Source organism: Typopeltis vanoorti, chromosome 6 (genome assembly GCF_054136105.1).
Source record: "Typopeltis vanoorti isolate ZY-2024b chromosome 6, IOZ_Tvanoo_1.0, whole genome shotgun sequence".
Lineage (NCBI taxonomy): Eukaryota > Metazoa > Arthropoda > Arachnida > Uropygi > Thelyphonidae > Typopeltis > Typopeltis vanoorti.
Window position 1 is genome coordinate 133294319 of NC_143554.1, and position 23290 is coordinate 133317608.

At 36.2% G+C, this 23290-nt stretch overlaps 1 protein-coding gene across 1 annotated transcript in view; it reads left to right on the plus strand.

Moving 5' to 3' along the window:
* The window catches only part of Xpc (DNA repair protein complementing XP-C cells homolog), a 233422-nt gene that overhangs the window by 40700 nt on the left and 169432 nt on the right, over positions 1–23290 (plus strand). The window contains exons 4-5 of the mRNA XM_090394599.1: positions 4648–4816; positions 21366–21459. Coding sequence (XP_090250725.1) covers positions 4648–4816; positions 21366–21459 — 263 coding nt within the window. The remainder of the gene's footprint in view (positions 1–4647; positions 4817–21365; positions 21460–23290) is intronic.

A 23290-nucleotide genomic window follows, 5' to 3' on the forward strand; every position in this document is an offset into this window, starting at 1 on the left:
CCTTGCAAAAAAGCGATAGGGATACGAATTATTTCTTCTGTATTTGAAAAGGTAGTGATACCAAAATTGCTTAAAGCTCTTTTGATGAAAGAATTCTTATAATAAATTTAGTTTAATCCTTTATCCAAGTGTGGGCAAACAAAATTTGCATCTGAAAATATCTTCAGGACTGGAGTAAGGTAGTACAACACTGGGCAACTCGTAGCAAAGGTGGACGACCAAACTAACATCACTCCTATCTCAGTATCTCCCATAATGCAAAACACATCTCCTTGCAGATATGTATAATGTTATGCATTAAGGGAAGGACCACTAGCCAGACTAGTTTTGATCTTTATTGAGGTCTCTTCAGTGGGAGCCAGGCCCAGAAGTGGAGATACCAGGCAGAAGCAATGGCGAGGTCATCTTTACCTATAGGAGTTGCCATACGGTGTGCATTATGGGAGATACTGAGATAGAAGGGATGTTAGCTTGGTCCACCTTTGCTACGAGTTGCCCAGTGTTGTACTACCTTACCCCAGTCCTGAAGATATTTTCAGGCGCAAACTTTGTTTGCCCACACTTGGATAAAGGATTAAACTAAATTTATTATAGTATAACCAATTGAAAGAATTCTTATAACCATTAGATAAAAAAGTGGAAATAATATGTTGTAATTCTTTCTGTAATAATTCATCTGAAGAACATAAGGAGTGAGCCCAATGAACCAGTGTTTTAATAGTTCCAGCCTTTTGACTGGGATGGTGATGAGATTCAGCATGGATGTAATGGCCTGTATGAGTCTTCTTCCTAAAAACTGAGAAATGTAGTTTACCATCTGGTTGACGAAGAATTAAAAGATCTAAAAAGGCTAACTGCTTATTTACTTCTTCTTCTAGGGTGAATTGGATCCTTGGATGAAGTGCATTTAATTTAGAGAGAAACTGTCATAATTCATAAGAGTCATTCCAGATAGCAAAAATGTCATCTACATATCTGAACCAGTGAGTAGGTCTAGGTAAAATGTTGAAAATACGTTGTTCAAAGTGCTCCATAAAGGGGTTGGCAAGAGCAGGAGAAATAGGATTGCCCGTTGCTGTTCCTTCAATTTGTTGATATAATTTGTTATTAGAGGAAAAATAACCAAAATCAAATATTTGAACAATGTCTGAAGAAAATTCTTGTCATAGTAATTCAATGCTGTCAGATAATAGAGTGGAGTATTTTCTGGGGGATGATCAATTTGGATTTAGAAAAGACAGAGGAACCAGAGATGCAATTGGAGTAATGAGGACCGTATGCGAAAGAAATATAGAAGTAAATAAAGAAGTTCATATTTGTTTCATCGACCTTGAAAAAGCATTTGACATGGTGAAATGGGAAAATCTGATGGAAATATTACTCAAAATAGGTTTAGATTGGAGAGACCGAAGGTTAATAGCTGAATTATATATGAACCAGACGGCCATAATAAAGACAAAAGTAGGAAAAACTAAAAAATGTGTGATTGGCAGAGGTGTAAGAGAGATGCTGCCTGTCACCGACGCTCTTCAATATATTTGCAAAAGAAATGATAAAAGAAGCATTTTATGAAGAGGAAAGAGGAATCACTATTGGAGGAAGAACAATACAAAATATTAGATTTGCAGATGATCAAGCAAATGTTAGGTAATACCGAAGATGAACTACAGCACCTATTCCAAAAATTTGAAAATATATGCAAGAAATATGGTATGAAAATTAACACAAAGAAAACAAAAGTGATGAGAGTCTCCAGGAAACCAGGAAGTGTCAAGGTGATGATGAATGGAGAAAGTGCACAGCAAGTGAGACAATACAAATACCTTGGTAGTATAATACAAGAAAATGGAAAATGTGACATGGAAATAAAAGAAAGAATTAACAAAGGAAAATATCCTCTGATAGCAAGAAAAATTTGTTTATTAATAAAATGAATAAAAATCTAAAGAAAAGGCTTATTAAGTGCTATATTTGGAGTATGACCTTATATTGGTCAGAAACATGGACAATTAGAAAGAAAAAAGCTAAAATGTTGGAGGCATTTGAAATGTGGTTATGGAGAACAATGGAGAAAATAATTTGGACAGAAAAAATCACTAATGAAGAAGTATTACAAAGAGTTGAAGAAGAAAGGAATTTACTAAAGACCATCAGAAGAAGAAAGCATAACTGAATAGGACATGTATTAAGAGGAGACAGCCTACTGAAAAGAATGATAGAAGGGAAAATTGAAGGAAAGCGACCAAGAGGAAGAAGATGACTAACGATGCCTGATGATATAATGGGAGCAAGAAGATATCAGGAAATGAAGGAGGAAGCAAGAGACAGAGGAAATTGAGGGAAGAGAATCTGCTGGGTTATACCATTGGACCTGTCAAGAGACAGAACACTAATGATGATGATGAATGCTATAATAATAATAATAAATATAATGCTGGTTCCTCATGGAATGACTTTATAAAGAAACATGAAACTTTACTTCACTCTCCTAACTTAAGCTGACCTGATGGTTTAAGCGTATCCCCTTTGTGGCAGATAATACTTTATAAATCAGCTAATCTTTCCTAAATTTATTTTATTTTATTATTTATTTATTTATTATTTTATTTTATTTTTTAAATTAATTTATTTTTAACTATAATATATATATATATATTTAAAAATAGGGGAGTGAGAGGCAGGTTTTTTCATGCAGAGTTGTTAATTATTGGAATGCCTTGCCTGAGAGTGTGGTGTCTGCAAGGAGTTTGAATATGTTCAAAGCACGGTGTGATGAGCTGTGTGTGTGTGTGTGTGTGATAAAAGGACCTCCCAGATGTGTCTTTGACTCCATGAGGTCTTGGGGTAATAATAATAATAATTTAATTAATTATTTATTTTTAATAAGTTAGGAAATTTAATGATCTTTTTTTAGCTATCTTACAGGAGATAATTACGTGGCATCTTTTGGAATTGTCAGTTATTGTTCGATTAGCTTCGTACTGAAGATGTCTTTCATACTTAGATGAAAATTATACTAATAAAATAATTTTGCATCAGTTTATTCTGATATTATAATTTATTTAAATATACCTACTCATGGTATTTCCTTATTGAAACACATATCTGAATGGTATTCCAGAGAATGAAAGAGAGCTACAGAAAGACCAAGGAGATGGTGGTAGGATGAGATTAAAGAGATGCCTATGAATTCAGTGGCATAGAAAAATCCAAGATAGAATTGAATGGAGGATTTTGAGGAAGGCCTTCGTCCAGCAGTGGACATGAAATGGCTGATAATGATAATGCAATTATTTGCAGATGATACAAAACTGGGGAAAGTTATGAATAATAGTGATGTGGCATTTCAAGAGGATTTGAATAAGCTGGAAAGGTTGACAAGTTAATCGAATGTCAGTTTAATGCAACTAAATGTAAGGTATTGAAATTTGTGATCCACCAATGGAAGGTTGTATACTCTGTTGGAATTATATCGGAGTAACTGGTGGAGGCAACTGATCTTGGAGTGATGGCTGATAGAAATTAACTGTTCATGGAATATATTGCAAACATAGTGCAGGCAGTCCATTGGATTGCCACAGTACTGAGAGAGACATTGACCAACATTCCTCATGAAATGGCTTGTCAAAAAAAGTGTATACCGTTTTATCAAACCACATCTGGATTACTGTGCTCAAATCTGGGCAGTGGGATTTGAAGGGGATGAAATAACCTCGAAGAGGATATGGAGACAGATAACTAAAATGGAATAACTGAAATCAGAACTCATATAATGCTTGCTGTGAGGATAGAGTGATTGCATGCAAACTGTGAAGTTTGGTGGATAGAAGATGAAGGGAATGTGGACTGCAGAATTTGGTGGATAGAAGAAGGAGAGGTGATATGATTGAGACTTTTAAACTGTTGAGAGGTGGTTACAGGGTTGACACTGGGGAGTTCTTTCGCTTGGTTGAACAGCGGGAAGGAGTGATGACAAGAGGCCATCCCTAGAAGTTATGAAAGGAAACTGTGAGCAAGAGGGTGAGGAGTGGTTTCTTTGCTTGGAGGGTGGTTGAACCGTGGAATGCATTGCCTGATGGAGTGGTGAGAGTGAGAACGGTCAATGAGTTTAAGGAGTGGTATGATAGACTTTGTGTTTCTTAGGGGGGGATCTCCCCTCGATGAGTCTTGACAGACTTTATGTTCTTAGGAAGGACCTCCCACGATGAGTCTTTCGACTCCATGAAGGCATGAATAATAATAATATTTACTGGATTGATACTAGGGGAGATTTTTCATATGGTTGAACACAAGGATAATTGTTCCTTCAACTTTGTTACTTCTGCCTTAAATGCTAGGCAGAAAGAACAAGGATGAGGAGCCACCCATGGAATTGCAAAAGGAAGTGATGTCTAAGAGGAAGAGAAGTAGTGTTTTGCCTGGAGAGTGGTTGGATAATGGAATGCTTTGCCTGAGAGGATAGTGGGAGTGCAGACAGTAAATGAGTTTAAGGTATGATATGATAGATTTTTGTGTTTAAGATGGACTTCCCAAGATGAGTCATGTGTGTAATTGGATGTTCTGAATAATAATAATAATGAAATTTAAAAAAAAGAAAACATTTAGAGAAAAAAAAGCTGTTTTCTGTTGTGTGTTTTATATTCATAGGTAGCAAAAGTGATTTTGAAAGATATTCCTTTGGAGCTGTTTGGCTATTGGCAGACAGAAAAGCATGTTCCACCAGAAGCAAAGGATGGAAAAGTTCCTCGTAATGAGTATGGGAATGTAGAACTCTTTCAGTCATCTATGTTACCTAAAGGAACAGTTCATCTTCAACGTAAGTTCATATTTCATTTATTATTATTATTACGTGACACCTCCTGAGAGTCCAAAGGCTCATCGAGGGAGGGCACCTATTCTACAACTCTCTGTCTCCACCACTCAATCCACCAACTACCTGGAAATGCAACTACACCAACGTCATCTACCACCCACCACCAGTAGTATTTTCACAGACAAACGCAAATATCCATGCCCACAGCGAGATTCAAACCTGCAGCCTTTGGCGGAGAGCAGATACACTAACCACTTGGCCAACCAGGCTCGTAATTTTTTTGTTAATGTTTTGCTTTGGGATTGGTACAAGTTTTTTTTTTTTAAATGTAGAGAATACTTTTTTTACATTTTCTCAAAATGTAGATTCCAATTTATAAGACAATACATTTTTCTTTTGAAAAAAGGACAAATGTTTTTCATCCAGCTGAGAAGCTAATCTAGTTTTGGTTCTGACTTTTATGATGTTTTGAATTGTCTCCCAATTATCAAAGACAAACTGGTCATCTCTACCAACTGGTCATATGAAAATGTTATCATTATTACTGTGACTAACATGAGCTTAGGCTCACATTTTATACATCCTGCTTCAAGCTGCTGTTGCCCATATTCAACATTATAATCAGTCTCAAAGGTGTTCTGTTGGGTTGAGATCAGCATTCTGCAGAGGCCAGCCAGTTTTTCCACATCTTTTCTTCAAACCATGTCACAACATGACATTATTACTATTATTACTATTATTACGGGCAACTCCAGGGAGTCATTAGACTCATCGAGGGAGGCCCCAAATCATATTCATCACAACTATTTGACATTCATACAGTACCTATCATACCTCGCCTTAAACTCATTCACTGTCACAGCATCCACCACAGACTCAGGGAGCGCATTCCACTCATTCACTACTCTAAAAGTAAAGAACCCAGCTCTAACACCTTTACTAACCACACTTTTGCCCAGTTTCCATGGATGTCCCCTAGTCCTCCCACAACCAGCCCTGTTCTCAAAAATATCTTCTGAATTAATTTTATAGAAACCCTTTAGTAATTTGAATGTCTCAATCATATCTCCCCTCCTCCGCCTATCAACCAATTTTTGCAACCCACAAATCCTCAACCTGTTCTCATACGGTTCATTCCACAGACCTGCTATCATCTTGGTCACTCGCCTCTGGATCCTCTCCACCTCCTCCCCATCAAGAAGAAACCTAGGTGACCAAATCTGAGCACAGTAGTCTAGATGGGGTCTTATCAAGGCTCGATACAGAGGAACAATAACCTGCTTGTCTCTGCTTGTCAACGTATTCTTCAGCAACCAAGTGATTTGATGAGCTGATTTGGCCACTTTTGCAATGTGTCCCCTAAATTTCAATTCCTTATCTACCAACACTCCTAAATCTCGTGCCTCATCAATTTCCTGGAGCACGGTTCCACCAATGCAGTAAACTGCCTCCAATCTTTTCACCCCAAAATGCATAACCTTACATTTTGCCACATTAAACTGACATCCATTCTCCTTAGCCCAGACCTCCAATCTATCCAAATCATCCTGCAAAAATTTGACGTCATCTGTATTCACTATTGCCCTACCCAACTTCGCATCATCCGCAAACAAATGAACTGTTCCTCTCAGATCCTTTCCTATATCATTTATGAACAAATTAAACAGCAGTGGTCCAAGAACAGATCCTTGTGGCACACCACTAGTCACAGGCCGTCTTGTGGACTCTACTCCTGAGTAAACCACTCTCTGATATCTCTCCGTCAACCACCCTCCTATCCATCTCACCAACCCTATGTCCATCCCCATATGCCCCAATTTACTGATTAGAATTCCATGTGGTATCCTGTCAAAGGCCTTGGCAAGGTCCAGTAGAATCACCGTAAACCCATTACCCTTATCCAGTTCAGCCGTCACTGTGTTATAATACGTGAGCAAGTTACTGAGGCATGACCTACCCTTCACAAAACCATGCTGTCCCCGATACAGTATCCCATTTTCTTCTATCCAATCTTGTATTTTCCTCTTGACTATTTTCTCTAAGACCTTGATAATGACTCCTGTTATGCTGATTGGCCGGTAATTTTCAACAGCAGCCTTGGAACCACCTTTGTGCAGTGGAACTATTTTCCCCTCTTTCCACCCCCTTGGGACTGACCCAGTCCTCAGGCTCAAATTAAACAAAATGGTCAAGGGCACTGACAATTCTTTGGCCACTTCACGTACGACACGAGCTGGTATACCATCCAATCCCACAGATGTATTGACATTGAGGTTCTGTAATAGACTAGTTACCTCTACTTCATTCATCACAATTCCAGTATAAGCTGTTGGTTCTTCCATTCCTGCAAAGTCACCACCTGGGTGATATACTCTTGCAAAGTGCTCGCTCAGTAATTCCACAATATCAACTGATTCAGTTACCTCCCTACCCTCAGCATTTTTTAAGATCATTCTACCATGAGCATTTTTCCTTTTACTTGCAACATATTGAAAAAACTGTTTGGGATTCTCTTTAGCCTGCGTGGCCAATTTCCTTTCGTAATCTGCTTTTGCTTTTCTTACTAATTATGTATTGGCATGCTGAAAGACACATCACTCTGTTCTTTAAAACTGCCATGATGTAGGAACATTGCATCGTCCATAATGTACAATCCCGGCAAAAGGCGTCTGATCAATGAATATAACACTAACATTGGATATAGATTAGGATTTATTTTTCCTCAATACATAAATTTTGTTCAATTTGAACAGTTATGAATATAAATATGATTAACATAGAAATAAAATTTACTACAAAAAAATTTTATGTTTTAACCAGAAATTAGGTGAATGGAAAATCAAACACTGAAGAAAAAAGTATGCGATATTTTTTGATCGGGAAATATGTATCCAATCACCTAACTCAGTATTTTGTTATTCCTCCTTTAGCCCAAGTGATGGCTAAAGGAGGAATAACAATAAGCGTTTGATAGTCAGTCGGCATAATTTTACTCCAGTTTTCCGTGATTTCTTAACATAATTCGATGACATTTGTGGGCCTTTTTTTTTTTTTTGCTTTAAAATATTCCAAACATTGTCGATCGGATAAAGGTCCGGGTTATTCGAAGGGCAGGTCATAGTTTTAATTGGAGTGTTTCCATTGTTTCCCAAATAGTTCTTGATTCATCTGCTGTGGTGACAAGATGCATTATCATCTTGAAAAATGACGTCATCAGAATCCTGGAATGATTTTTTGATACTATGAACCAAAAAATGCTCTAAAAGTTCTTTGTAGACTTTGGAGTTGACTCTATGCAACATGATACATAGTTTTCAAACACCTTGTGATGTCATGCGACCCCAAACGGTAAATGAGGGTGAAAATTAGCCTTGGTATTAATGCTCTCATTGAAGAACTTTTCACCAATTCTTCTCCATACAAAGGTACCGTAATTATCACCGATTCCAAGGCAAAATCGAGATTCATCACTAAAAATTACTTTTTTCCAGTCATCAAATTCCCAATTTACATGATTTTTACACCATTGGAAATGTACTTTTTTATGTTGCTTTGTCAAAAAAGGTTTTGTTTTTGCTTTGCAAAAGTGAAACGAAATCCTTGACCATTCAGGTGATCTCGTACTGTGCAGTCACTTACCTTCACTTTGTAGTTTGACGATGCAGCTTTGGACATTGAACTTCACATGGTCTTCACAAGTTCAGCCAGTTTTCTGTGCTGAACTTGTGAAGCACAGAAAACTGGTTCTCTGTTTTCTGAACAAAACTAATATTGTTCCACCTCATGCAGACAGCATGAGGTGGAACAATATTAGTCGAACAATATTTTTTCCAAATGTCACACACAATACTTTGAGCACATTTTAGTAATGTAGCTACTTGTCTTTGAGATATTCAATCATTCTATTTTTTAAATTGCTCGAAGGTTCTTTCACAGGAGCCATGCTTTAATACTGTAGATACAATTCAGATTTTGCAATCACGATTCTGCTCCTTATAAACATTTTCTTTTATGCTTTACGCATGCACAGACAATTCTAGATTTGCATATCGGGAAATGATACATGTTTGTTTCCTCAGTATCAGATACTTTTTTCTAACACAGATAATTTATTTTCTTTAAATTAGCCTTTAAATCTTTGAGTCATACAAAAAATTTTCTTTTCTTTTTATACTTTAAAGTAAGTTATTTTATTTCTTGCATGCTAAAACTTTCCAAGAAATGTACAGTGTGTATTGCAGTTGTAATAGTGATAACAACATTGATCAGATACTTTTTTGGCAGGTGTTGTAGTAGGCTTAAATTATTTAATAAAAGGGCACTAAAGACTTTTTCATTATATACCAGGAAGGGGAAAAACAAGCACCTACCCCTGCAAATTGTATACATGTGGTTAGCAAGAGCATTAGGACTGGATTTTTTGCTTGCAGGATGGGGGGTGCCTCATCAGCAAATGAGTTCAAGCAGAGTTTTGATAAGTATTGTGTGAACAGTGGTTACAGTGGGTCTCTTATGATGAGTCTTTGAGTGCATGCATGTCCAAGAAATAACAGTAAGATTCATTTGCTCTTTGCTGCTAATGGAAAAACTGGAGAGGGAAATAGTTAATAAAAGTGAGATAGAAATCTATTAGGCAAATTTGGAAAAAAAGTAAAGCTAATAATAATGGTTAATACCTGCTAGATTATCAATGCTAGGTATCAATTAACACCATGTTCCAACATAAAGTGCACAAATACACATGGGGATATAAAAAAACAACAACAAAAAAAAAACAACAGAAGAATCAAAATAAGTTTCATTGATTATGTTATTGTTGATAGTGATATTTTCATGTTGATTCCAGACAAAAGAGTATACAGAGGAATAGAAATAGGAAGTGATCACTATTTAGTTCTAAGCAGGATAAAATTGAATACCATATTGAAAAAAGAACTGTTTAAATAATTTTTAATAAGAATCAACGTTTAGCAACTTTTAGAGGTGAACTGTAGACTCAAATACACAACTATTATTCAAGAAAAAAATGAAAGAGTTTGAAAATGAGAACCAAACCTTGGAGAGTTGCTGGGAGACCCTGGAGAAAACATTATTATTATTATTACGGACAACTCCAAGGAGTCGACAGACTCATCGAGGGAGGCCCTAACATCATGTCAAGAACAACTATTCGTCTTTCACACAGTATCTATCATACCTCGCCTTAAATTCATTCACGGTCATAACACCCACAACAGACTCTAGCAGCTTATTCCACTCATTTACCACTCTCCAAGTAAAGAACCTAGCTCTAACACTCCTGTTAACCACATTTTTGCCCAACTTCCATGTATGGCCCCTAGTCCTCCCACCACCAGCCCTATTCTCAACTTCTGGATTAATCTTATAGAAACCCTTCAGTAATTTGAATGTCTCAATCTTATCACCCGTTTTCTGCCTATCAACCAATTTTTGCAACCCACATCTTTAATCTGTTCTCATAAGATTCATTCCACAGACCTGCCACCATTTTGGTTACTCGTCTCTGGATCTTCTCCACCTCCTCCCTATCAAGAAGAAACCCTGGTGACCATATCTGGGTGCCAGGGTTTCAGTAGTCCAGATGGGGTCTTATCAGGGCTTGATATAGAGGAACAATAACTTGTTTGTCTCTGCTCGTTAAAGTATTTTTCAGTAATCAAGTGATTTGATGAGCTGTTCTAGCCACTTTTGCAATGTGCCCCCTAAACTTCAACTTTCTATCCACCAACACTCCCAAATCCCTGGCCTCATCAATCTCCTGGAGTACGGTTCCACCAATGTGATATACTGCTACTAATCTTTTCACTCCAAAATGCATAACCTTACACTTTACCACATTAAATTGACATCCATTTTCCTTAGCCCAGTCCTCCAAACTATCCAAATCATCCTGCAAAATTTTATCATCCTGTGCACTCACAATTGCTCTACCCCAACTTTGCATCATCAGCAAACAAATGAACACTTCCTCTCAGATCCTTTCCTATATCGTTAATGAACAAATTGAAAAGTAGTGGTCCAAGAACAGAACCCTGCGGCACACCACTAGTCATAAGCCGTCTTTTGGACTCCACTCATGAATAAACCACTCTCTGGTATCTCTCCTTCAACCACCCTCCTATCCATCTCACCAACCCTATATCCATCCCCATCTGCTCCAGTTTACTGATTAGAGTTCCATGGTGAATCCTATCAAAGGCCTTGGCAAGGTCCAGTAGAATCACTGAAAACCCATTACCCTTATCCAGTTCAGTCGTTACTGTGTTATAAAACGTGAGCAAATTACTGAGGCATGATCTACCCTTCACAATACCATGTTGTCCCCCATACAGTATCCCATTTTCATCTATCCAATCCTGTATTCTTCTCTTGACTAGTTTCTCCAAGACCTTGACAACGATTCCTGATATGCTAATCGGTTGGTAATTTACAACAGCAGTCTTGCAACTTCCTTTATACAGTGGAACTATTTTCCTCTCTTTCTACCCCCCTCGGGACTAACCCAGACACGAGACTCAGATTAAACAGAATGGTCAAGGGTACTGACAATTCTTTAGCCGCTTTGCGACACGAGCTGGTATACCATCCAATCCCACATATGTATTGACATTGAGGCTTTGTAATAGACTACTCACCTCCACCTCATTCACCACAATTCCCGTATAAACTTTTGGTTCATTCATTTCTGCAATGTCACTACCTGGATGATATTGCAAAAGTGCTCACTCAATAATTCAACTATATCAACTGATTCAGTTAACTCCCTACCATCAGCATTCTTTAAAATCATTCTGCCATATACATTTTTTCTTCTACTTGCAACATATCGAAAAAACTGTTTAGGATTTTCTTTAGCCTGCATGGCCAATGTTCTTTCGTAATCCTTTTTTGCTTTTTTTACCACACTCATTACCCTTCTGGCTTGGGCTTTATACTGTTCATGTGTCTGCCGGTCACCTTTCTCCTTAAATTCCCTCCATAGTTGTTTCTTTTTTTGCAGCTCAAGCTTAATGGTGTTATTCATCCATTTAACTCCTACTTGATTTATTATTCGGACTCTAAGTATACAATCAGCCATTGCTTCATGCAAACACTTCTTAACCACCTCCCATGCACTGTCAACTTCTAGCCCTTGCAGTTTTACATGCCACGGCACTGTACCAATCAATCTCCTAAGCTTGTCATACTTACCAGCCCGATAATTCCACATGTACCTTGTCTTAATTGTAAATTCCACACCTTTAGCCACCTCCCAAGTCAAGACCCTATGATTGCTCTCACCAGTTGGTGGCAACGTGGTCATGTTCGTTACAGCCAAATTCTCAGATGCAATTATAGGTCAAGCACTCTCTGACCCATAGTATTTTCCATTACATGCTGTCGCAGATAGTTATCCCTTAATAACCACATAAAATCCAATTCCTTCCTCCCATGTGTCCTCTCCTCCTTCCAATCAATGTTAACCATAGTTGAAATCTCCCATAATAATTACCCTCCTTCCACTCATTTCTTCTATTTGCTTATGCATACTATCTCCACCATCTATTCCATCACCTGGTCTATAGCAGCACCCAACTGTATATTTTGTTATGCTAGTTTCAATCTCACACCAAATAGCCTCAAATGTGCTCTTATTACACATATTACATATTACACATATTACATATTGCACACATTCACATACTCAACTGTCTCCCTAAAATCTGCATATCTTCTTCTCTCCCCCCTTAATAACTCTAGTTTCCCTGGTTCTGTACATTCACTTCCACCACATTCGACAACACCTTTTTAAGTCTCCACACACCAAATCCATTCAAATGTAATTCATCCATTTTATATAAATCCTTTCACCCATCAAACTCATTCCACACATCCACAAATTCCACACCACTCATCAAACATAATTCACGCATAAAGTCATTAGCAATTATGGCCCTCCATCTGTACTCTTCACTGTCATGCCGTGGCAACAGACCCACCATCCTAACTCTCTCACTCTTTTCTTTTGCTACCTCAAGCGATTTCTTCACATCCTCACTCATAGCCTTTTTGTTTCCTTTCAAATCATTTGTACCCACTACCACTATCAGTTGCTTCACCCATTGTTTCTACATTCTAATTGACTCGCTTACATTCTTTTCGCACCGGGTTGGTACGATTTTGTTCAACTCTCAACTAACACACCTCTTACTAGGGAATCTCCATACAACACACTCTCTTTCATTTTGTTTACACTCACTATCATACCCTTATTTTTTTTATCATACTTTTGCCAATTATTAGCTGGTACGCTTGTTAAAGATTTTTGCCAACGTTCCAGTTGCTGGTTTACTCCATGTATTGCTCCGCATAATAGAGCTATTTCACTCATTGCATCAGTGTCGTCATTTTTATTTTCTGATGATTCATTCAATCATTCTGTATGCTTAACTTTATTCTCTCTTACAACGTCACGCTCACAGCTATCAGGTACTACCACACAAATATCTTCATTCATACCTCGAATATCACTGTTATCTAGATTCTCACAACATTGATTGATTGATTCTCCCGTGTTCTGAACTGCAAGTATTGAAAAATCAAAATTCCACATCAGGTTTAGGAAGTTAGACAATCATAGAAAAAGAAGAAAGCCATTTGAAAGTTTTTGGCAAGTAAGCCACAATGTGCTCTGAAAGAATACAAAAAAAATGTAAGAAAGTTTGCAAAGCAGTGTGCAAACTAACTAAACAAAAGTCATGGAAATACTTTGGTAAGAACATGGAAAATAAATATCAGGTGGGTGGCAAAATATTCTGGAGGCTATTGAGAAAGCTTAAAAATGAAGAAAGGAGGTGTTGCAAAAGGAATCAAATGATAAAGGGGACATGAAAACTGAAGATAAAGATATTCTAGATGTATGGAGTAATTACTTTGAAGAGTGCTGAATGAGGCAAAAAACAAGAATTACGAATGATATGTTAGCAGAAATGTGTGTAGAGAAAGGAGTGCAGGTTGTTAATGTGTGGAATGAGTTTGAAGAAAGAATTGAACTGTATAAGCAGTGGTGAGCTATAAGGGGCTCGCCCGAGCCCTTTGTTATTTTTTTCTCAAATTTGCGAGCTGTAAACAAAGTAAACAAGGTAATAAAAAAGTAAACAAGAAGAATTACTTTTTTATTAAAATAAAAAAAGTAAACAAGAAGAATATACTTCAAAAAACAAAACATAATTTTTTGAAATATGTTAAGCAACAAACTCATACGGTAACCTAACAAGGTGATTTTATTAAATAAAATATTGTAGTTACCGTTACTACCATTTTACAAATAAGAATTCCCTTTTGGTAATCGCATATAAATAAATAGGACTATAAAATAATGCCCCTTGATTGGTACCTTTGATTATGACTTGAAATATAAAAACAAAGAGCAATATAATGTACTTCAATATTATTGTGTTTAGATAATATTTATTTATTATTTATAGATTGTTTGTCATAAAACTTCTGTCGCAAACAAAAGAAATTTATTTTGTTTATAAAAAATGCGGACCATTTAATGTGCCATTATAAAAGATTTTATTCTTATTATATTTTGATAGTTAAAAATGTTTTTCTTGTGTAAGATAAATTAACACAGATGATCGTGTGCAAATATTTCATGTTTAGATCATGAAATATTGGTTTAAAAATGATAGCCTTTACAGGTTGTCCCTTCATACTTTTTGATTGGCATTTGTACATAGCTGTATTAATAAAAGTTTTTGTTTGTGTGAAATATGACCTTTTTTTTTTCGTCGATGATGCGAGCCCTTTGTTAAAATTTCCTTAGCTCACCACTGTGTATAAGAGTGATGGACTACATCTGAATGAGTTTGGTGTGAGTCATTTGAAGAGACTGCTGTTGGAAGGGAAAGTAATACAGCAGGATAGTAAAAATGAGAGATTGAAGTGGGGAGCATGAGTGTAGAGAATGACAGAACAAGTGTGCAAGTTAGGGAAACACAGTGTCAGAAAAGTTGACGCTCCAAGAGGATGTGAATGCATGAGTGTGTGTAAACAAAAAAGGGAAGGGGATGACATGGGATATAGGGAAAACAGTTGGATATGAAGAAGGTTCTGGGACAAGTAAGGAGAAAAAGAAATGGCTTGAGGAATATGGAGAAGTCACATCTACTGAATGCTATCAGTGAATCTTATTATAGATCCAGGAATGAGTTGTTATGTTTACTGTTTCTATACAAATGCTAGAAGTAACAGAAACCAGGGAAATGACATGATTGTATTGATTGAGTTTATTCACCCAAAGATTGTTGGAATAAGTGAGAAATTGTTGGTTGAATGAGGATGACATCCTGACAGGAATAGAGACGAAAGGGTATAATGTTTTTCACGAAGATAGAAAGGGTGAAAGGAAGTTGGAATGCTATTGATGATAGAAAAAGAGTTATGTTCATACAAGGGTGGTCTGAAACGTTCTCGGCCTCGACCATAGATGGCCACACTATCATCAAGATTTTTTTTTCTAAGTTGGTACATATGTCATAAGCATCCATGTGAAACTGCAAGTCATTCTATCAAGTAGTTTGTTTTATACAGCTGTCTGAAGCAAAAGTGTTGTCTGTATTCCTTGAAATGGATAAAATTGAGTATGGTCTAGTTATAAAATTCTTTGTAAAAGAAGGTTTAACGGCAAAAAAAAACTTATGAACTTCATTCGAAGTTCATAAAAGTTTATGGGCACTCTTCTTCTTCGTTTTTGACAATTAAGAAACGGGCTGCCAAGTTTAAATGTGGCCGTTCCAGCATTGAAGATGATCCACGCGAAGGGCATTCAAAAAAGTGTAACAACACCAGAACTCACTGATCAAGTGCACGATATGGTATTGAATGACCAGCGAGTCAAAGTGCATGAAATTGCTGGGACTATAGGCATTTCAAAAGAATGTATAGGATATATTTTGCATGAAGAATTGCAAATGAAAAAGCTTTAGGCAAAGATGGGTGCCCTGCTTGCTCACAGCACATCAAAAACGCACTCGCATGAAAATCTCTGAACAGTGCTTGGAGCGTTTTAACAAGAATAAAACTGATTTTATGCTTCCACTTATTACTATGGATGAGACGTGGATTCATCATTACACACCAGAATCCAAACAGCAGCCAAAACAGTGGGCAGAAACCGGTTGTTCAGTGCAAAAGAAGACAAAGTCGGTTCCATCAGCAGGATAGGTCATGGCATCGGTGTTTTGGGATGCTAAATATTATTCCGATCTTCAAATCAGACTAGACAAAAAAATTTTGTGAGAAAAGACCGAGTTTGCAGAAGAAAAAAAATCATCTTTTATCAGGACAATGCACATATCCACAAAGGTGTTTTGGCAATGGGAAAATTAAGGGATCTGCACTAGGAATTGTTGGAACATCCACCCTATTCCCCTGATTTGGTTCCCTCTGACTTCTATTTCTTCCCAAAACTAAAGCTCTTTCTCACTGGTCAGCATTTTTCTTCAAATCAAGAGGTGATTGCTGCTGTAGAAGAGTATTTTGTAGATCTTACTGAGAACCACTACAGGATAAGGCACTACAGGATTGTGCCCTCTCTCGATGAGTCCTTGGACTCCCTGGAGGCATCAAATAATAATAATAATGGGGCTGGAGCACTGCTGGAATAAATGTATTAGTCTTAAGGGAGATTATGTTAAAAAAATAAAAATAATTTTGAAATTATAAATTCGTTTTTTCATTGTTAGGCTGAGAACTTTTCAGACCACCCTCGTACATGGCACTACATTAGTTTTGAGGCAGTATCGTGTGAGATAAACACGATAGAATGAAATACATTGTTGGATATTGCTATAGAACTGGTAATGTGTAGGGTAGTGAACAGGAAATGTATAAGTAAATTAGCCAAGCATATGGGAAAAGGATGATCATTATGGGTGATTTTAATTACAGCAATATAGATTGGGATGATGAGATAACAACTGGAAATAAAGAAAATTAGTTTCTTCAGTTTTTGAGAGACAGCTACCTCAAGAAGTATGTAATGGAGGGCACAGGAGGATTGAGTGTGTTGGATTTGATCATCTCATCCAGAGAATGTTATTATAAATCAGGTGTCAGATCTCCTCCAGTCGGTGAGAGTGACCATGAAGTGATTACCTGGGCGGTTGCTAGCCATGTGAGGACTTCTGTGAGGAAAGGGTATATGTGGAACTACAAGGCTGGTGATTATGAGAATGTTAGGAGACAGCTTGGAGCTGTAGCATGGAATGAGGAATTGGGTGAAAAGGAGATCAATGCCACTTTGATGATATTCAAGAATCATCTAGTAGAAGCAATGTCTAAATGTATTCCAAAGGTCAGAAGGTTAAATAAGGTAGGTGTGAAATGGATGAATGAAGAAATTAAGAAGGCATTATGGAGGCAACATAAGAGGAGTGGTAATAATCAATTCCATGAGGAATACAAAGAACAGGCAAGGAGGGTGATGTGGTTGGTATGGATAGCAAATGTTCAGTATGAGCAGCAGTTAGCTATAGCTAATTAAGTCAAAAAAAAAAAAATCCCAGGGAGTTCTTTCGATATGCAGCCAGCAAAAATGATAATGATTATGGCAGAGTGGCACTGATTGGAGAAAATGGTATAAGGATAACTGCTGCAAAGGATAAGTTGATATTAATAAGGCTGTGGGCTGGCTTCAAAATATCTGCATATTTTGAAGAAATGTGCCAGAGAGTTAACATCTGCCTTGACATATTTGTTTAATATAAGTCTATTAAAGGTTCAAAGGAGTGGAAGGAAGATAAGATTGTACCACTTTGTAAAGGAGGTGACATAATTCAAACATCAAATTATAGGCCAGTCTTTGTATCAGATGTTGTGGTTAAAGTGTTGCAAAGACTGGTGAGAATCAAGATCCAGAGTTGAGTTGACAAGAATGGTATTATCTTTGACGGACAGCACGGATTTGCTAAATGTTTTAGTTAGTTAGTTACTTATTACAATCAGGTGACAGCAGCATTGGATGTGGGAGATGGATACACGGTAGTATACTTAGACTTTACAAAGGCTTTTGAAAGATTACCACATGATAAGTTGATAGACAAGCTAGAGTATATGGGGGTTGGATATTAGACTAGCGCATTGGATTGGAGATCAGCTGTTTGATAGGTATCAATAAGTTGTGTATGAGGGAGCAAGATACAAAAGAGGAAAGTCACTAGTGGTGTGCCTCGGGTCTGTTTTAGGGCCATTTTTGCTGTTTAACCTTATGTTAATGATATTGGGGAAAGATTTGAATGGGAATCCTTTCTTTTAGTGTTGCATGGTGATCAGCATTCATTTTAGAAAATATGGACTTTACAACCATGATTTTATAACACGGTTATAAAGTCCATAAAGTTTATTAACTATTTTAATTTCTCGACGTTTTGACCTTCATATTAAGGTCATCATCTGGAGTAAGGACAAATATACAAGGACAAGCCAAGTTACATTTCACACAGTAAGCTAAAGAAACAATGATTTGATCTCCGGTTATTCCACTGGCATGACCTCTAGTGAAAAAAAAAATTACAGATAAAATTACAAATTAATTAATTATTTAGAATCTGCATCAAAGCTAAATTCTATTTAAGATAACATGTTTCATAGAAATTAGTATAAAAAATTATTAACTCCAGCAATAAATAATTTACTGATATTAAGTGTTACCAAAAGTTTCACATTCTTTCTTATAGATAGTTTTCTTACAGTAATAATGATGTCCTATTTTTAACATTACAATTGTTATATTAGATTATTTAGGATTCTTGATTATCTATAGTCCTGTTTATAGTTAACTCTTATGGAGAAAGGTTCCATGAGTAGAATATGTGCCTTCAATATGCTTGGGATTTTTAGACCATCATTATTGTTCAGATTGGGGTGGTTGATAAGAATCTCACAGGCTTCCTTAAATTTGTGTTAAACATGGTATGAACGCAAATTTAAGGAAGCCTGTGAGATTCTTATCAACCACCCCAATCTGAACAATAATGATAGTCTAAAAATCCCAAGCATATGGAAGGCACATATTCTACTCACGGAACCTTTCTCCATAAGAGTTAACTATAAACAGGACTATAGATAATCAAGAATCCTAAATCTAATATAACAATTGTAATGTTAAAAACAGGACGTCATTGTTACTGTAAGAAGACTATCTATAAGAAATGATGTTTCTCTCATGTTATCTTAAATAGAATTTAACTTAGATGTAGTTTCTAAATAATGAATTAATTTGTAATTTTACCTGTAATTTTTTTTTTCACTAGAGGTACTGCCAGTAGAATAACCAGTGATCAAATCATTGTTTCTTTAGCTTACTGTGTGAAATGTAACTCAGTTTGTCCTTGTATATTTGTATATATACTCCAGATGATGACCTTAATATGAAGGTCAAAACATTGGGAAATTAAAATACTTATTTATAACATGGTCGTAAAGTTCATAATTTCTAAAATGAATTTGAATGGGGATATACAGCTGTTTGCAGATGATGCAAAGTTAGGACAAACTATGAAGAGTAGAGCAGATGTCTGATGCCAAACATGATACCTTGCTTGGCAAAGGGCTAGATGATTCAACTGCCATTTGAAGAGGAGGCAAATTTTCTTCACTTTGTCTTTCATAGTCAGATTTGGATTGTTGATTTAAGAAAAATCAACTGCCTTTTATTCCCTTATAGGGAATAGGTGAGGCTGTTTTAGCCCTATATAACTTTTGAAGACCGAGTGGACAGTTCAATCTCCACCAGTAGCCAATCAGAGATAGCTGTCACAAGACTATCACAAATTATAAGAGGCATCCATTGAAGGGACACGAGATGGTGATACATGCCATTCATCTCTTCATCAGATGTTTCTTATAATTAGTGATAGTCTTGTGACAGCTATTTCTGAATGGCTACTGGTGGAGATTGAAATAAACACTATTTCAATTTATAGTGTAGGCTATACAGTCAATTTCTTGAGTTTACAGGACAAAAAAAACTTCTGGAAGAAAAAACCCACTTGTCCATGCCAAAGATTGACTACCTCGGGAACCAGTCGAAGAAAAGCTTAGAAAAAGTTCCTCTAGTTGGCAACTAGATTTGAACTTAAGCATTTTCAGAGAGCTTAGTGCTGAGGATGCAAATGTCACTTCCAAAAGGGACACACATCTGGATTGTGAAATTTGGTGTCTACTTGAAAATATTTACTTTAGAAAATATAAAAAAGATATTTAAGTTTCTGGAAATAATTTAGGATCTGAAGAAATACTCTGTTACATGTAATATTATAGAAATATTTTTCATGAGTGCTTTACTGAATCATTAAAGTATACAAAAAAGAAAAATAAAGTGCTATACGATGAAGAAAATTTCTTTATAAAATTCAAGTCCAACATGTAAGTTATTTTATTATAGAATTATTATAGTATACAAAAAAGAAAAATAAAGTGCTATATGATGAAGAAAATTTCATTATAAAATTCAAGTCCAACATGTAAGTTGTTATTTTATTATGGAATTATTTGTTATCTGAAGTTCAAAATTATTAATGCATTCTTATTTATTTGTTTCAATAAAGAAACAAATTAATTATTTAAATTAAGGGGTTATTAAATCCCACATTGTTTTAAAACCGAATAAGAAACTCAAAGATTGGAATCAGAGAGTTTCATGCCGAATATAGTATAATAAACTATAAAAGTATTGATGACTACTAGCGTGAGCTAATGCAAGTAGTCCAAGTACGTTGTACAAACTCGGGCAACTCGCAGCAAAGGTAGTAAAGTTCTGATTGCTATTCTTGGTATTTTCCATAATGTAAAACACATTTCCTAGGAAATAACATTATGGTGGCAGGTCACTACCCAGACCGGTTTCAGTGGGATTTAATATCCCCTTAATTTAAATAATGTTTATATCGCTGAAATGAAGCCTATTGGCTCTTTATATTTAAGTAACTTAATTGGTTCACCTTTTTGACAACTCGTATAACAAAGAATATAAGTTCTTTTTCTATACCCTTTGGTATTAATTTGGTCTAGCTACTCACTGATGAAGCCTCAATAAAGGCTGAAACCAGTCTGGGTAGTGACCTCCCATCATAATGTAATAACAGCATATATTTCCTAGGAAATGTGTTTAACATTATGGAAAATACCAAGAATAGCGATCAGAACTTTACCACCTTTGTTGCGAGTTACCTGAGTTTGTACTACGTATTGGACTGCTTGCATTAGCTCACGCTAGTAGTCGCCGATACTTTTATAGTTTATTATGCTATATTCGGCATGAAACTCTCTGATTCCAATCTTTGAGTTTCTTATTCGGTTTTAAAACAATGTGGGATTTAATATCCCCTTAATTTAAACAATGTTTATATCGCCGAAATGAAGCCTATTGGCTCTTTATATTTAAGAAACAAATTAAAATTATTATAACTCAGCATTTTAATGCAGCTTTTTATTTTCATTATGTTTTCAATTTAATTTAGTATAATAATCTTCTTTGGTTTAGTTCCTGGAATAAATCGTGTTGCTAAAAAGTTGGGAATTGACTGTGCACAAGCAATGGTCGGTTTTAGTGTGAAACATTTTGGCATATTCCCAGTGTGAGTCCATTTTTATGAATTCTGTCTGTTTTCTTTGCCTTTAAAGTATATTATATTTCTAATATTCATAAATTTTTATGTACCAAGTGACATCAGATAAAATCTATAAAAATTAAATCATAATTGTTTGCATTAAAAAAACAGAATTATTTCTATCATCAACATAAATTATACTGGCCAAGAAATTATATTCCTGTTTAATCCTTGACCCAAGTGTAAACAAAGGAAGTTTGCAGGTGAAATATCATATTTTCGGGGTGCTTAAGGGTCTCAAAGCTGTATAACTGAGAGGAGACCTCCACATAGCCTTTAAAGGAATGCGGAGAACCGACCAGGGCTTCTGACCTAATGTCCAATCCTCACCTTCTCGTGGTGCACCCTGTTGGGTATCTACTTGGATACTGAACGAACGAGGATGGGCTGGCAATTTGGGATTTAGCCGACCAAATTGTATTCTTATTGGTTAAACCAAAATAAAATAAAAAAAATGATGGTACAACATGACAGAATTTCATGCCGGCTGGGGCATCGCCCGGTTAAACAAGGTCCCCGTTGTTTTCGCCAGGGAACCAGGGCGAACAGCGAAAAGTCAGCTATTGGAACAAATCTGAAAACAAACCCCAACTCAACATCACCAGAGTTAAAGATCGGTACTATCAACGTAGGAAGCCTGAATGGCAAAGAAATGGAGCTAGCTGAGGAATTAGATAAGTACCAGATCGACATAATAGGGGTGACTGAAACAAAAAAGACCAAAACTGGTGAGATCTTTCTGAGCAATAAATACAAAATGTTATATTCAGGCAATAACAATCAAGGAAAAGAAGGAGTAGCCATAGTATACAACACAAAATACGAGGCTAATCTTCTTGAATGGCAGTCAGTCTCAAGTAGAGTAATGTGGGCAAATATGAAAATGTGGAACTGGACAATGAGACTTATTTGTGCCTATGGTCCCACAGAAGGTTATACTAAGGTAGAAGTGGAGGAGTTTTTTGAGGCTTTAGAAAAAGCAACTGACACAATGAAAAATGAAAAGTTGGTCCTTGTTGGGGATCTAAATAGCAGAGTAGGAAATGATTGTGAGACATACAAAAATATTTTGGGAAAATTTGGAGAAAAGAGCAAAGCTAATAATAATGGCAAATATCTGTTGGATTTCTGCTCAGGACATGGACTGGTTATTACTAACACCATGTTCCAACATAAAAATGTGCACAAATTCACATGGAGAGAAGAGACTAGGAATAAGAAAAGTCTCATTGACTATGTTATTGTTGATAGTGATGTTTTCTCCCTGGTGCAGGACATCAGTGTGTACAGAGGATTTGAAATTGGAATTGATCACTATTTAGTCTTGAGCAGGATAAAATTGAATTTCATATTGAAAAGAATAACATGTAAGAATGTTTTAAAGCGAATAAAAGTTGAGCAGCTCTTAGATGTGAACTGTAGACTAAAATACATAAAGATTATTGAAGTAAAAATGAAAGAGTTTAAGAACAGGAATCGAATGTTGGAGATTCATTGGTAAACTCTGAAGAAAACATTGATTGATTCTGCCAGAGAGGCATGTGGTGAGGTGGTCTGTAAGGATAAAGAAATCAGAACTCCCTGGTGGACACAGGAAGTTAAAGAGGCAGTGAAGGAAAAGAAGAAAGCATATCAAAAATTCCTGTCAAATAAGTCAGCTTGTGCTCTTAGAGAATATAGAGACAAATGCAAGAATGCTAAACACTGTGTGAAACTAGCTAAACAAAAGTCATGGGAGGAGTTTGGCAAGAATACAGAAAATAAATATCAAGAAGGTGGCAAAATATTCTGGAGATTG